Here is a 14345-nt window from a genome sequence, read left to right on the forward strand (position 1 = left end):
GTGTGCAGGAGGCAACGGGGCTGCTCCTCCTCCCTTTTTTGTAACCGAAGGGGAAACTGAGGCAGAAACCAAGCAGACTCACCCACAGCTTGAGGAGGAGTCGGTGTTGGAGGCAGGATGAGTGCTGCGAGCCCTGCAGCCGCGTCTCGGTTTGGGGGGTGGGGGGGGAGAGGCCTTTCCCAGGCACGGGCGGGAGCACTGCCGGCCCCCGAAGAGGGACGCAGCTCCTGCATGGGTTGATTTCTACCAGGCACTTTATTTGAAGGAATCCAGTTTCACCAAGAGGGCAGGAATATATTCTATGTAACAAGTTATTTATTAATTTTAACAGAGCAGGGACCTTTCTTCACACCCAGGAATCCCTCCTGCTATGTCCACTTCATCTTTTCCCCCTCCTGATCACAACCCGAACTCCCCTTCTCACCGAGCGGGGCAGAGCCACCCCAGCCCTACATCCCTGCTGCTGGCTGCCGGACAGACAGACCTACATGTGCCAGCTCCCAGGGCAATGGCACGACCCGTGCCACCCAAGCCCATCCTCACGCACGTCCTTGCTGCCCACGAGAGCTGAAGGGAGGCGGGTGGGCTCACCACCTCCCTGCATCTGGCACAGGGATCCCACCTACGCGCCGTGCTCCGAGCCACGAGGGGAGGCAGCCCAAAGGCAGCCCCCTCCTTCCCCACTCTCTCACGCTGGGGGAGCACGTCTCTCCCACCCCCTCGCTCCCTCCAGCCCCAGGAGGGTTTGCAACAGCCAGCCAAGGAGAGGGACTGTGGATGACGGGAGAGGCGAGGGCTGCTGTCAGCCCACGGTGCAGGGTGATGGACAGCCGAGAGCGGCTCTGGCTGCAGCCATCAGCCCTGCCACTCTGCTAGGGGAGTAGAGAAAGTGCAAAGCAAAGCGTTTTCGGTGCCAGCCGGGCAGGCGGCAGTCTCCATAAGCATCGCACCCCCAAAAGCAAGGGGCCAGGTTTACCCGGGGGCTTTGCATGGAAAACGAGGGTTGTGTCATTCGTCAGTGAACGGGGCTGCACGTCGCTGCTGCGCAGCAGAGCTTGTGCAAGGGATTTTGAGATGGCGTAAGCGAGGTGCAGGATTTGGGAGGTGGTGATGGACAGGCCAGGACAGTAAGATAGAGCCAACAACCAGCACTCTCCCCTCGCGCTCTGCATCCCCTTCCAGCGTCCCCTGCAACTGCTTCACCCTGACCCACCCACACCCTTCGTGGTTCTATTTTTTTTTTGGCTTATTTAGTTTGTTTTTAAACCCCATGGAGATCGAATTGTGACTTGGCAGCTAACAGAGCTGGCCCTACCGGGCTCCCCAGACTGAGCGAAGATCTTGAGAAGAGACCAGAGTGAAGTCCTGGGGTGAGCGAAGCCCTCCCTGCCCCTCGCCTGGCCCCGCTGGCCGCTCACAGGGTGGCGGTGGGGTACTGCGCCCAGCCCACCTCCTTGTACGCCGCCGTCACGTGGGTGTAGATGAGGGTCTTCATCTTGGTCCAGGCGCCGTGCACCTCTGGGGTGAAGTCGTTGGCGTATTCTTCAGCAATGACCTCCAGCATGACACCAGTGAGTTTCTGGAGGGAGGCGGACAGCAAAGGGTTAATAACTTTCCAGGGAGCAGCTAACTGCAAATTTAGCTTTTCCCTACAAAAACAGTTTAGTCCTGTTGCTGAGTTCTGGGAATGACAACCCTCTGTGGGACAGACAGACGTTCGGGAGGTCTGTTGACACCCCAGGTAACCAGCCTGCCCGGGCAGGGGGGAGGCTGAGGCCCAGGCACCGTGGCGTGCTGCTTGCAGGTTCAAGCACCTCCCTAATTTGGGCACCTCAAATTATTTAGTCCCTTCTATCACGCTTGATTTCTAAAAGAAGGGATATAGGGCCACAGCCGTGCCGGAGGGGCTGCAGGCAGGACGCAGGCAGGTGGGTTTCCCTGGGCAGGGGATGCTCCAGCGTTGGCTGCATTTGGGAGTGGTGGTCTGCGTGGGACAGCATCGCAGGGGGACACTGCAGCCACGTGGGGAGCAACCCCCACGATCAGCCAGCCTCCTCCCGGCAAGGACAGGCAGCACCAGCTCGCCACGGCTCCCTCTCTCCTGCCCTCTTCCTAATTTCTAAAGCATCCCCGTGATTTTTTTGCTCCTATCCTTTACCTTAAAGTAGATGGGCTCCACTTTGTGCTTGAGGGCATGGGCCTTGCCCACCAGGGCCAGAACGGAGGAGACCTTTTCGGAGTCATTGAGGTTCTCCACCACAGTGTTAATGGCACCCATGACCCGCCGAGCGTGCTTACGCAGTTGCAAGCTCCTCTCCATCTCCAACGGGTCCTCCATGTGCTTGAACTGGCTGAAGTACTGCTTGGCTGAGGGGAAGTTGACAAAAAACCTTCAAGAAAGAAGAGAAATAAAATACCTTCAGGAGGGTGAGAGCAGGCTGAGAGGTTAAAGCAAAGCATGGAGTGGTAGAGATGCTGGAAACCACTCCCTTGCGTCTAACACGGCCACGGCTGGTTTCCTCATTGAATTCCCCAGGAGCTGTGGCATTCAGCTGCCTAAAAATCAGCAGGTTGATGCCTTTCTCCCCAACCTTCCCTATCTGCTACAAGGGCATCACAACTAGATATTCATCTACAAAGCAGAGGCAAGACTGAGTTCTTGATACCCAGAGACCCCACCCAGGCATGCCCTATGCTGTATACATGCCCACACACATCAAAACATCATGTCCTGTCTCAGAGAGCTGGAGATGAGCAGGAAAACCTCTCTTTATCCCAGCCAGCCTCTCCCTGCCCCTCTTCCCCAGTCCCACAGCAGCTTCTTGGCCCCATGGGCTTTATTCCCACATTACCACCCAAAATAGTCTCCCCCTGCCCAGGGTGCCCCCACCTTTCACAGATCAGCCCCACCAGAGTCTCCAGCAAGATCTCAGCCCTGAGCTCATGTCACTGCTGCTCTATGCCAGGAGCCGGTTCCCCTAGCATGAGGATGCCCCAGACACCCAGCCAGCCCCTCTGAGGGGCTGAGGCCCCTCTTTTCTGCCGGATTAAATCAGCCCCAATGAAATGCAACTGAAGCAAACGAAGCTGTGGTTGCAGCTGATGTGCTGAGCTTCCTGGGGAGCTGGAGGGCTGGGGGTTTGAAGGGCACAAGGTGACAGGGTGCAGGGCTGGGGCCACCAATGCCAGCACCACCGATACCAGCATTGGAGCCAGTCGCTCTCAGCAGCCGGGGCTGACACTCGTTAACCACCCCCTTCCACTCAATTTACACGGGAGAGAACCATGTCAGTGTTTGCTCCCCCTTTTCACGCAGCTCCCTCTCTCCAATGGGGCTCTCCCTGCCTCCTCTTGGGCCCCCCTTCGCCTGGACCAGTGAAGGATGCTCAGGAGGTGGCAGAGGGCTCCCAGGGCTGTCCCCCATCATCCCCGGCTCCAGACAGACTGCCTCCTCCTCCCTCCCAGGCTGCCGTAACCCCTTCCCCAAGCACCATCCCAAACCACGTGAACCCATCCCACTCCTTTTCCTAACCTTTGCTACCTCCCTCCAGGACCAGGTGGGATCCTCTTCCCTGCTCACCACTCCACAAATAATCACAATATTGAGGACCAGGCTCATTTACCACTTCGTTCTCCTCCTTTTCCCCCCTCCCTTCCTTCCCCCGCTCCCTTGGCTTGCGAAAGCTTGGGGGCATTGCCAAGGAAGCGGTGTGAAGCAGCGCCTGGAGTGCACCGCCACTTCTGTTGCTTCCCCGAGGCATCTGGGATTCATCAGACGGCCCAAAATAGGTTTCGGAGGTGTGAAGAGTGTGCGGCAGAAAGCGTGAGGGAGGAAGGAAGGTGGAATGGGGAGACAAGGTGTTGCTTTTAAAACCTGGAGGGGACCCATGACAAAACTCCTCTTGTTATTGTGCAGCCTCCTCCCCCGGCAAAGCTCCTCCTGACACATCTGGTCCCTGTTGGGAGAAATCATTCCCAGGCCTGGCTGTCTCCAGCTCCTGTCGCCACAGAGATGCTCAGTCTGTACCCTTCAGCTCGGAGCTGTCGGAGAGGCGGTTGGGGACGGACAGCGGTCCCCTGGCTGGGGGGACGGAGCCGGCCAGGGCCACGCAGATAGCACCATTCCCAGGATTCAAGACTTCTGCCCCAAGCATTTCCCAACAGAAGGACAAACGTTCCTCTCTGTCTTAATGGGACCATTTTTTCCATCTGGCCCCAGCATCCTTCTTCCCCCATCCCATCCCTCCCCACCTCTGCGCAAGCTGCTGCAGCCCCCGAGCCCGCAGCTCCAGCCCACCCTTGAGATCAATGCCCTCCAGCTATCGACGGCGAACACCCCGCCAAGGTGGGAGCTAAGGGTTTTGCCATCCCTGCTAGCGGATCTTTTCCCCCTCACCCTCCGGCTCTGGCAGGCATCCCCCCGGGCGCTGGGAGCAGCGGGTGCTGCTGGAAGTGGAACCTGTTGCCCACAGACTACCCCGATGCAGGGGATGGAGGCTGCCAGCCGGTCAATGCATGCCTAAGCTTCTGAATCCCAAACCATCGGAAGGTCCCTGAAAAGCCCTATTTGATCTCAGCTCAAAGGCATGATGTTGTGAAGACCCAGGGAATGAGCTGAGAAAAAGTCCTGGTCTGAGCCAGGCTCTTTCAGCAGAAGGGGTACAACAAGGGGGGACTGACCCCTGCATCGCCAGGAATCGCAGCATCCCTCCGCCAAGAGAAGGACCGAAAGGAGCCGCCGGGGCCGATGCCCTTCAGGAGCAGGAGCAGAGGCTTCATGCCTCTCCCATGGCATCACCTCCACCTCTCTGCCGCTTTTGGCCGGCTACGCCAGGGGCAAAGATTGATCAAACATAAAAAAATCTCTAAGCCGGGTGAGACCAGGCCAGTGAAGGATCCAAGAAACTGGTTTCCAACCTTTCCCCGCTTCGCAGACGCTCAAGGTGATGCCCCCGTGGGCGCTGAGCCCAGCAGCTTTCCTCAGAGACCTGCAAGAGGGACGGCAGTGGTGCTGGAGGGATGTCAAACCAGCAAATCCCCAGCTCATGTGCTCAACCCCGTGTGCTGTCTGCTTGCTTTCATCGATGGAGAACTGAAACAGGGGAGCCCAAACCATCTTTGCTTCAAGTTGAAAAGCAAATCCGTGGCCGGCCGGAGACGTGCAGCATCTCTCCTTGGCCACTGCCTCTCTGCAGGGCTGGAGAAAGGCAGGCGCTTGCGGCAAGAACTTCAGGCCTGGAGCAAATATTTGAGTTGTCGAACCGAGAAAAAGAGGGAAGGAGGCTTGCTCAGTGGTAGTTGTTAATAAACAGAGAAGATTAATTTAACACAAAGGTTAAATATAACCAGAGGAAAGGAGAAAAAAATAAAAGGAAGAAATAAAATAACTCAAACAATAGTGAATTGGAAAAACCCCAACTGACACCTCTTCTATCTACAGAACATTTTTTGAGGGTTCAAATGTCTCAGGCTCTGGAATTTTGTTGGCTCATTATGCGTGTGTGTGTGTTTTGGGCTCTTTTTCTTCATTGGAGTCATTAAAAAGATGATATTTACCATTGCATATCACACAAAATTATGATTGATAGAAACCAGATGCCTGCATACCAATCTCATTAAATTTCTTTTTAAGCGATTCCATTCTGCACCCGCTAATTTGTACTCTGCGAGCTACATCTGGACCCAACGGACAGGATGTCAGGATTGCTTTTCCTCTCTCTTTTGCCCTTTTAACAACTTTAAGGACACAACCGTTCCCAGTAGCAGAGCCAAAGGAAATAATTAAGGTGCAAAAACACTGCAGTCACTGGGAACCTGTTTTCTGTTCAGGAGGAGAGACGCCACTTCTCCTCCCATCTCCCCCATCTTCCTCCCTCTCCCCAGACCCTGCGGAGCAAACCCTGCACCGAGGAAATCTTCAAGGCCAGGCATCTCCTTCCTTCCCCAGCTGGAAAGAGGACACCTGGGTGCTGCTCACTTGGTCCCCCTGGGCACCTAAACCCTTGATGCTTCACTTACCCTGTTTGCAAACTGCAGGGAAAAAATGCTAGCGAGCCCTCGAAGCTGCTGGGAGGCTTCAGCTGAACCCCCAGCCAGCACTCGTAGACTTTTTTTGCTAGATTTTCCTACCCATGCTTTCATGTTTTCTCTCGCCTCGTCCCTCTACGTGGGAGAAACTCTCTCTAATGCAGCCTGGAGTCTCTCTGCGTCCCTTTTCAAACCTCTCCTTCCAACTCCTTTCTGCTCGGGTGCCTACAAAGCAGCTGATAATGGGTAGGCAGGTGGTGTGTGGTGCTGCTATTTATTTATTATGCTGAGGGCTGCCTCACCGCTTCGCCTGCACATTCCCCCCTGCTCCTCCCAGCCACCTGTAGTCTATCGTCCTATTTTCGGGCTGGGGCAGGGGTGCTGGGTGCTGCCTGTGTTTACAGCTCCCAGCCCAAGGTGAGAAAGGTCTCAGCCATGTCAATGCCACCACCCAGCAAGACAGAAAAAGGCAAATCTAATTGGAGTGAGAAGAGGATGGTGCCCGCTTGCCCCCCGCAGCACAGCTCTGCCTGTGTCCTCTCTCCGAGGGCTCACGGAGCGGTGGAGATGGTGGTGGGCAGCATCTCCAGCTCCGGCGCAGGAGGGCTGGAGGGAAAAGGGCCAAGCCCCCGGTCCACACACTGATGCTAAATTCAACTTCTTCTACAGCTGAGGGAGAAGAGGTGTAGCTGGCCTTCCTCCAGGTGAAGCCCACATCCCGCTGCAAAGCCTCGGGAGCGGACTCCGGCACAACGCTGAGCCGTGCTCGGAGGCTGTAACACCCCGGGCACTGCAGAGCCCCGGGACAGAGGGACCAGGACAGCCCAGTGAGGCTGGGAGAGGACCCAGCAGTAAAGATGCAGCCAAATACATTTGGGCACAAGCTAGCAACCCCCGGGGGCACGTCTTGCTCGCTCGTGTGTGCACAACTCACATCTCCAAGTGCTCGTTGCTGTTGTCTTCCCCTACCACATATGTGGATTCAGCCCCAAGCCTCCTGGCTGCGTAGATGAACCTTTAGGCTAGGGGTAAGGTCAGCTTTCATCAGATAAGTGAATTAACAGCACCAAAGTGGCTTTCCCACACGCCTCCGGTTTCCTACGGCCCTTGCAATCCCCTTTGCTCACTGCCTTCATCCACACCATCATCCTCATCCTCCACACGCGTGTCCCTGCCCCTCTCCGCTGCCAAACCGCTGTCCCTGCCCGCGTCCCTGCCCGCTGGGTGCAAGCAGCATGCAGGAACAGCTTTGTCGGCCCCCTCCACCCCGCCATCAGCATCTCCCCCCACACCGGGCACCCTTCCTACAGCTCTGCCAAGCAGGGTCAGCGTGGCCCAGCAGGGTCCATGGGTATTAGGAAACGATGCCAAAACATGACTCTTGCCTCTGAGGCAGACACACGGTGAGGACGGAGCCCGGCTGTGTGTCCCTGACCCCCAGGGACAGCGGAGGGGTTTGGAGGTGGAAGACAACCCCCAGCCAGGTGGAGAAGGGGTAACCCAGACTCACAAGGACATGGTCCCTGTGCCAGGACCCGCCATCCCTCCAGCTAAATCAGGAACCCGATTTTTGCTGGTGTCTGCCACCGCCTCTCCTCTCCAATGCTCCCATGCCGATTACCAGCAGCCCCGGCTCGGCGTCACCAGCGGCTCTGCCGGCCGCTCGCCCCCGGCACTGCGCTCCAGCAGGATTGCCAGCCAGCCAGCACTCCCCGTTCCCCAGCCGCGCTCAGCGCCTGCCAGCCCGGCGAGGGCTGTCCTGACATTTTCCTGCCTTTAATGAGTGCTGAAACTCCGCAGCCGGGTGCTCGCCGAGCCGCGTTCGGAGGTACAGCCCCGCTCCGCTGCAGCAGCCTCATTAACGGAGCCGGTTAGCAGAGCAGAGACTTGGCCCTCGCCTCCTGCTCCGGGGGAGGGATTTTCAGGGCTGGTACCAACACATCCAGCATGTCCTCAGCCATAGCCAGGGAAACCATCCAGGGACAGCGTTCGACTCCCCTGTGCCTTTGCTTCCCTTGGCCAGGGATGTCCTTGCAGCTCTCCGGGTGTTGAGTGGGATCTTTCGAGCCCCGCGCAGCTCGATGCAAGGGCAGCCTTGGGACAGGGGAGGTGGGAAAGGATCTTCTCGGGTCACCCTGAGAGCTGCTGGCAGCCCCGAGGCTGCGGCTGGTGCGGGATGTGCCGCAGGGATCCCCGCGCAGCCGCCTTGGCCATGAAGCGGCCGAAAGGGCTGGTTCCAGGTGCTGCGATCAGAGAGAAAACACAGCCGTACGGAAAGGGGCTGTTTCTAGACAGAGCTTATTAAACCCACACTGGCCCCTTTCACTGCTCATGGAGGGGGCCGTTGTTTTGGAAAATGTTCCTCGTGCGTGTCCTCGTCAGCAGAGCAGAGTCCTGCTGCTCTCGGGCTCTCCTTGTCTCCAGAAAAACATCTCTCCAGCTTGACCACAATGATTCGCGAGCGTGTGACAAGCCGTGGGACAGGGATATTGCCACACAGAAGGCTGGTCTTTTCATCACGCCCTTTTCAAAGCGAGATTTTGCAGCAGGGGGATCTCTCTGAGCTGCTTTGCTCTGAAATTTACCCGTCAGCAGCCAGGAACGGACCCCTTCCCTATGGACACCTCCACAAAACACACGTTGGCTTTGGGGGTAGCTGCAAAATAATTTCTTTAAATGCCATTTTTGGGTGGATTCAACCCATTTTTTTAGATTCAGCTGAAAAAAAAAGGGTTTTCTGCATTGCCAGACTCATTACTCTGGCTCTTTGCTATTTTAACCTAAAACTTACAATAACGTCTGGCATCCAAGGAGTGCTTTTATATTTCAAAGCTCTTTGCAAACTGCCTGAATCCAGGTGTGTCAGCTCAGACTAAGCAGCTGTCAAAATCCGGGGGCCTGATTCTGCATTGGCAATCCTTTCGCTTCCCCTCCTACGCCTCCTGAGAGGGAAAGAGCGCATCAGGAGTGATGGAGAAGGTAACAATTTTGGAAATTTGGAAAGCTGATGGGTCTGGAGCGGAGGTGGAGGCAACAGTGATGGAGAAACCCTGTGGACGCGGCACAGCCTGCGGTGGCTGTGGCAGCTTGCATTGCCTGCGCTTGGCACGGCATTAACATTTGGTGCGGATTTGCCTGGGAGCTAATAGAAACTATCCCTGGGTTTTATCCCCTGATGGGATCCGTAAAGTTTTGTGGTCCCACATCTGTGACCGCGGTACGTGTGTGTGGGTGTGGGAGCGAATGCATGTGACGGTCAGGACAGGCTGCGGTTTTAGCCCTGGCATCCTGGGCTTAGTCAGGGTCTGCAAAGGAGTGAGGGTCCCGAGCCCCCGCTGATGCTCACCCCTGCTCGCCTGGGTGCTCTCAGCCCCTGCGTGCCGCAGAGGGTGGGCAGCGGGAGGGCTGAGCCACCCGGGTGCTTGCATCCCCCAGCACAGTCTCGGAGCGTGGAGTATTGGCAATAAACCATTGTGAGGGCGTTACAGAAAGGGGGATGCTTGGGGAGTGACGGCCGCATGCTCAAAGGGCTCCTGCGCCGCACAGCGAGGGCTGATGCAGATGCCAGAGCTGCTGAAGACTGCCCTGCTCCCCTCACATGCCTGGGCTCCCCTGCTGTGAGCTCTCTCGTGAGGGGTGTTTTTCAAAAAGGACTGATTCCTAAATTACAGATGGGGAAACTGAGGCACAGCAACGAGCCCAGGGGCATGGGGAGGCTACGGGTGAGCTGCAGCCCAGGGCTTCCAGCCATGCTGGCCGGCATACCTGCTTGGGAGCGACCCAGCCGATACGCACGGCCCCAAATGTGCAGGTCGAGGCTCCAGCTCCAGCTCCAGCTCCAACTCCAGCAAGGGTTAAGGCGGCGGCTGTGAGATGGAGCCTGCAGAGGCCCCTGAGCTCCCGAGGAGGAAGATGATGAGCGTGGCGAGGAGACTGTGCTTCCTCCGGCGCGAGGCTCCCCCACCGAGGAAATTGTCAATTAGCGACATAGTTGTAACCACACAGCGCAGATTCCCATGATCCGGTGGCTGCTCAGCCAGAAGTCCCTATTATTCGTGTTTATGTCCCCTGGGAGCCCGGAGGCCCTGTGAGATCAGGACCCCACCGTGCTACTAGCAGGACCGCAGGGGTTTGCTATGGCTTCAAGCACTAGCAGCAGCCACGAGGGCTGGGAACCTGATGCCCAGCTCTGTGCCTCAGTTTCCCTACCTGCAAAGCATGGAAAGGCTAGAGGTGGAGAAGGAGGTTGCTGGGTGGGGGCTGAAGGAGGGGTGGAGGGAGCCGGACTGGGTTCCTGTGGGTCACCGGCGCTGCAGCCCTCCCCATCGCTGCCTTTTGGGTGGGCATCGCTGCCCTCCTGCCTCCGCCCTCAGGGCACAGGATCAGGCCCCAGATTCATTTCAACCCTTTAAGTCCAGAGGTGCTGCAAACCCCCAGCCCTTCCCACATGGGAAACAGTCATTCCCTGCCCTCAGCAGCATCAAAGGGACGGAGAGGGGATGGAGCAGGAAAGCATGGAAGAGACCCTCTGCCACCAGACACAGGCAACTCCCCGGTCGCAACCCTGACAACAGAAATGTGGCTGCTAACAGATTTGCCTGCTTTTACTGGTCTGCACAGTGGGGTTGCACCAAATGGGGGCCCACAGCCATGCATCCCCCTTCCCTCTCCCCGGCCACCCTTTTGCACATCACTTTCTGCCTCAGTTTCCCTAGCAAGGCGATGAGCAACACCAGCCCTGTACCGGTAAAGCACGGAGGCTAGCTGGGGCAGCTCTCGGCCCCCGGCACATTGCATGTGTGCGCACCCAAAAGCGAGCTGGGCAGGTCAGCTCGCACCGCACCGGCGGCTGCCTGCCGCCCCCTCCCCAGCCCCGACCTCTGGAGCTGCTGAATCATGTCTTGGGAAGCGGCTGCCACCCGCCCGCGCTGCCCGGGCTCCCGGCGGCCTCCACGCATGACCCACTTCTCCCGGCGGCTGATGTCAGCCGGGAAACGCAGCCGGGAGAGCAGCGGCCACCGGTGCTCCCAACCCCGGCCAGGGCTGCCCTGCTTTCGCCCAGGCGCGCGCTTCGCCGGGGAGCTGAGGTTGAGCTCGTCAGAGCTGGCGGGGAGAGCGGGGCTCAGGGCAGCAGTACGAAGCCCTCTTTGGGGACGGGGTTTGGTGCCGGGGGGGGGCAGCTCGGCCACGGGTGCCGTGGCGCAGGGATGCAGGCAGGTGTGCTGCTCCAACCGGTGCTGCTGGCAGGGACAGTAGCTCTCCCAAATTACACCGTCATCCCCAGGGACATTCATCAAAAGTCCAGACCTCGCTTTAAGCACCCCAGGGAAGCTCTGGCTGAGGGAGCGGGTGGTGGGTTTAGCTGGGACGTGCTAGGGCACGTGCCATAGCCGAGCATGTAAAGGCTCCCAAGGAGCCGGGGTTCACCCTGGGACCCAGCTCAGTCCTGCCCTGTTGGCACAGCGGGGAGAAACCCCTCACCATGGTGCCACAACTCTCCCTGGAAAAAAAAAAACTGGACCAGAAACTTCTACTGGGAAAGTTTGAGTTGGGACCAGAGCTCGGCCACATGGTCCCCGCTGCCGCACCTCGCTGCCCCTCGTCCCCAGCTCTGCTCCGAGCCCCATGACTGCACACAGGGACACCAAAAGCAATGAGCTGCCCTGGGTGAATCCCCCCCATGGCATTGCCACGAGTCCCTCAGCACCAGCCGTGGGCACCCGGCCACCCTCCCTGTGCTTGCGGGCAGGGGGGCACCCGGCTGCGCTTGAGGATGGGGCCATGGCATGACCTGGGTGCTGGGCAAGGAGCTGGCCGTGCATGGCTGCTGGCCAGGCCCCATGCCAAAGCTAGCTCAAGGGATGGGGAAAAGGGGAATTTTGCATTCCCCGGACCTGTGCCATGTGCAGGCTTCAAACCCAGCCCGGGTGGGTTTGGTGTCCCCAGCCGCGGGGCTGTCGCACCTCCAGACCACCCCGGTCGGTTACACAGAGCGGGGGGCTGTGGAGGAATGGGCTCAGCCATCAGCTGGCTCTGAGAGAAGGAAATGTTTGAGAAGGAGGCAGAGAGGGGACTCAAATGTCATTTTGGATTCTCTGCGGAGGGGTCTTGCTAGGAAAATCCCGTTGCAGTGCTGCCAGTAAGCCTGGAGGAGAACCAGCTCTGCTCACCGGCACGTCTGGGGAGCCTCTGCTCTCCGCAGATCCCGTGGGCTCAGGGCATTAGCTCTCAGCCTCTTGGAAAACTTTTGGATGATTATTAATAAACAGCGCATCCATCCAAGGGGTTCTTGGAGCACCCACGGTCCCCTGCTGCAGGAGCAAAACAGGAAGGACACAACACAGTCTCCTGTCTCCTATCTGGGGTGCCTGGGGTTGGGTCCAGGCGGGAGCCGGACCAGGGAGATCCCTGCATTGCTGGTCCCCGGGATGGGTGGTGGGAGCTTTGTTTCTCCAGAGAGCATCTTTGCTGTTTGCCAACAGGTGAGTGCGGGCATCTCGCCTGCCCCTCTCCTCGCCCTGCCCGTCCTCCTCTCCCCTCTTAAATAAGGGAAACGGCCTGCTGGTGCTGCACCCCACTGATACCCCAAACTCCCAGCGTCTGCGGGACCCCATGAGATTCCCGCTGGGCACTTTCCCGGGGTACCCAGACAAGAGTCGCGCCCCCAGACAATACAAGAAAACCCCCTGCCTCTGTTCCCCACCTCAAGAGCATCTCCCCCGTTTTGGTTTCAGGCACAGACACGGGGCTCGCCAGCTGCCCATCTCTGCCGCACAGCCCCACGCCGTCGGGCGATGCTCCGCACCCCGCTCCCGGGGCGGCTGGGTGCCTGCCCCCCCCGCCGCTGCCCCCCTCTCCTGCCTGTGCCCCCCCCCCTCGCCCCCCCTTCCGCCGCCAACTTCGGCGCTCTCCTTCCCGCCGACGCTGCCGCCGGAGGGACAGATGGTGCCCTCGGAGACACACCTGCTTGGGGTTTATCTTGGCTCCCAACTTGCATTATTTCACCCGCCAGCCTGCTACGTACCGATGCCATCCGCACGCAGCTAACTGGGAGGGGGGGGGATTTAAAAAAAAAAACCAACCCCAACCCACCCAAGCCCGGCGCCGCTCTCCTCCCCCCTCCGCCACCCCCCCAGCTCCGGCCGCGGGCTAAGGTGACCTTTGCGAGGGAAGCAGCTTCCCCCAAAGTCCCCCGGCAAGGCTCCCCCCGCTCCCCCCGCCGCCGCCACCCGGCTCAAAGGTGTGGAAATCAGAGGAGTGCTGTGAAACCCTCCCTGCTCCCAGCCAGCGAATACACCCAGCCAGCTCCCCACTCGCTGTCATTCATTTCGGTTCAGTTATATATACTGTTCTGCCTCTTTCTCAGCTATAAAGAGATTTAGTTGGATTTGCTGCTTCCTTTTTTTGTTTGTTTTTTAAATACCTGATGAGTATGGAGACCCCAACATCCTCGCAGTTTGCATATACTCTGCTCCATGTCTCTTGAATAACCTTTTTTTCTGCGTCTGAAATCTCTTCACTTCTTTCCCATCTCTCAATCTCCATTTCTCCCTGGACTTTCTCCATGAAAAACAGCCGGCACGATCCTCCGGGAAGCCAGGAGGAGATAAAGAGAGATGTGTGTGAGCGGGTATATCCTGCGAGAAGAGACAAGGTGTTTGCTCAGCGGCCGTGCGGGTGCTGGCGGCTCTGCCGATGTGTGGATGTATATGCGTGTGTGTGCGAGCGCGGCTGCCTGTCGGCGTGTTTATATATGTAATTTAAAAAAATATCCCGGAGGTATGATGCATGCGATTAGATTTCAGATCTCCTAGTGCTGTCCATGGCTGTAGTTAGCTTCAGCTCGGCTCGGATGTGTGTGGCTGACTGACGGGGAACTGCCTAAAAGTAAAATATTCAAAGGCATTGCAAGACCAGCCTCTTTACCAATGTGTGAACGTGAGCTCACTTTCTCCCTCTCTCCTCCTCTCTCCCACTCCTCCCTCCTTCCCTTTTTTTTCCTCCCCGAAAGGGAGGGATGAGGGAGATGTTCTGGGCAACATCAGGACGGTGCTGGGCGGGGGAGGTAGGGCTGGAAGGTTTTTTATCAGCCCTTGTAAACAGCTCAGAGGAAATTCAGAATCCAAAGTGCCGAGTTAAAGTTATCCCAACCGCTGGCTGCGCTGAGCTCTGCCTCGGCTCTCCCCCTCGCGCTCCCTTATTTTGCAGGCGGTTGTGTTTTAAAGGACAGACCCTCGCTTGCCTCTGATTCTTGGGCTGCACGGAGAGTCGGGGCGAGAGGGGAGCGCGAGGCACCCCCACTCGCGAGCATCTCTCTG

General features: G+C 58.1%; 1 protein-coding gene across 1 annotated transcript; it reads right to left on the reverse strand.

Annotated features, from left to right (window-relative positions):
- Positions 1-461: 461 nt before the first annotated feature.
- CYGB (cytoglobin) lies at positions 462-13887 on the reverse strand. Its single transcript, XM_050908458.1, has 3 exons — positions 13451-13887; positions 2159-2390; positions 462-1579 (listed from the first exon to the last, which is right to left on the reverse strand). The coding sequence occupies exons 1-3, from the start codon at positions 13591-13593 to the stop codon at positions 1415-1417; spliced, it is 540 nt and encodes a 179-aa protein (XP_050764415.1). The 5' UTR covers positions 13594-13887; the 3' UTR covers positions 462-1414.
- Between the last annotated feature and the right edge of the window lie 458 nt (positions 13888-14345).

Source organism: Gymnogyps californianus, chromosome 19 (genome assembly GCF_018139145.2).
Source record: "Gymnogyps californianus isolate 813 chromosome 19, ASM1813914v2, whole genome shotgun sequence".
NCBI lineage: Eukaryota > Metazoa > Chordata > Aves > Accipitriformes > Cathartidae > Gymnogyps > Gymnogyps californianus.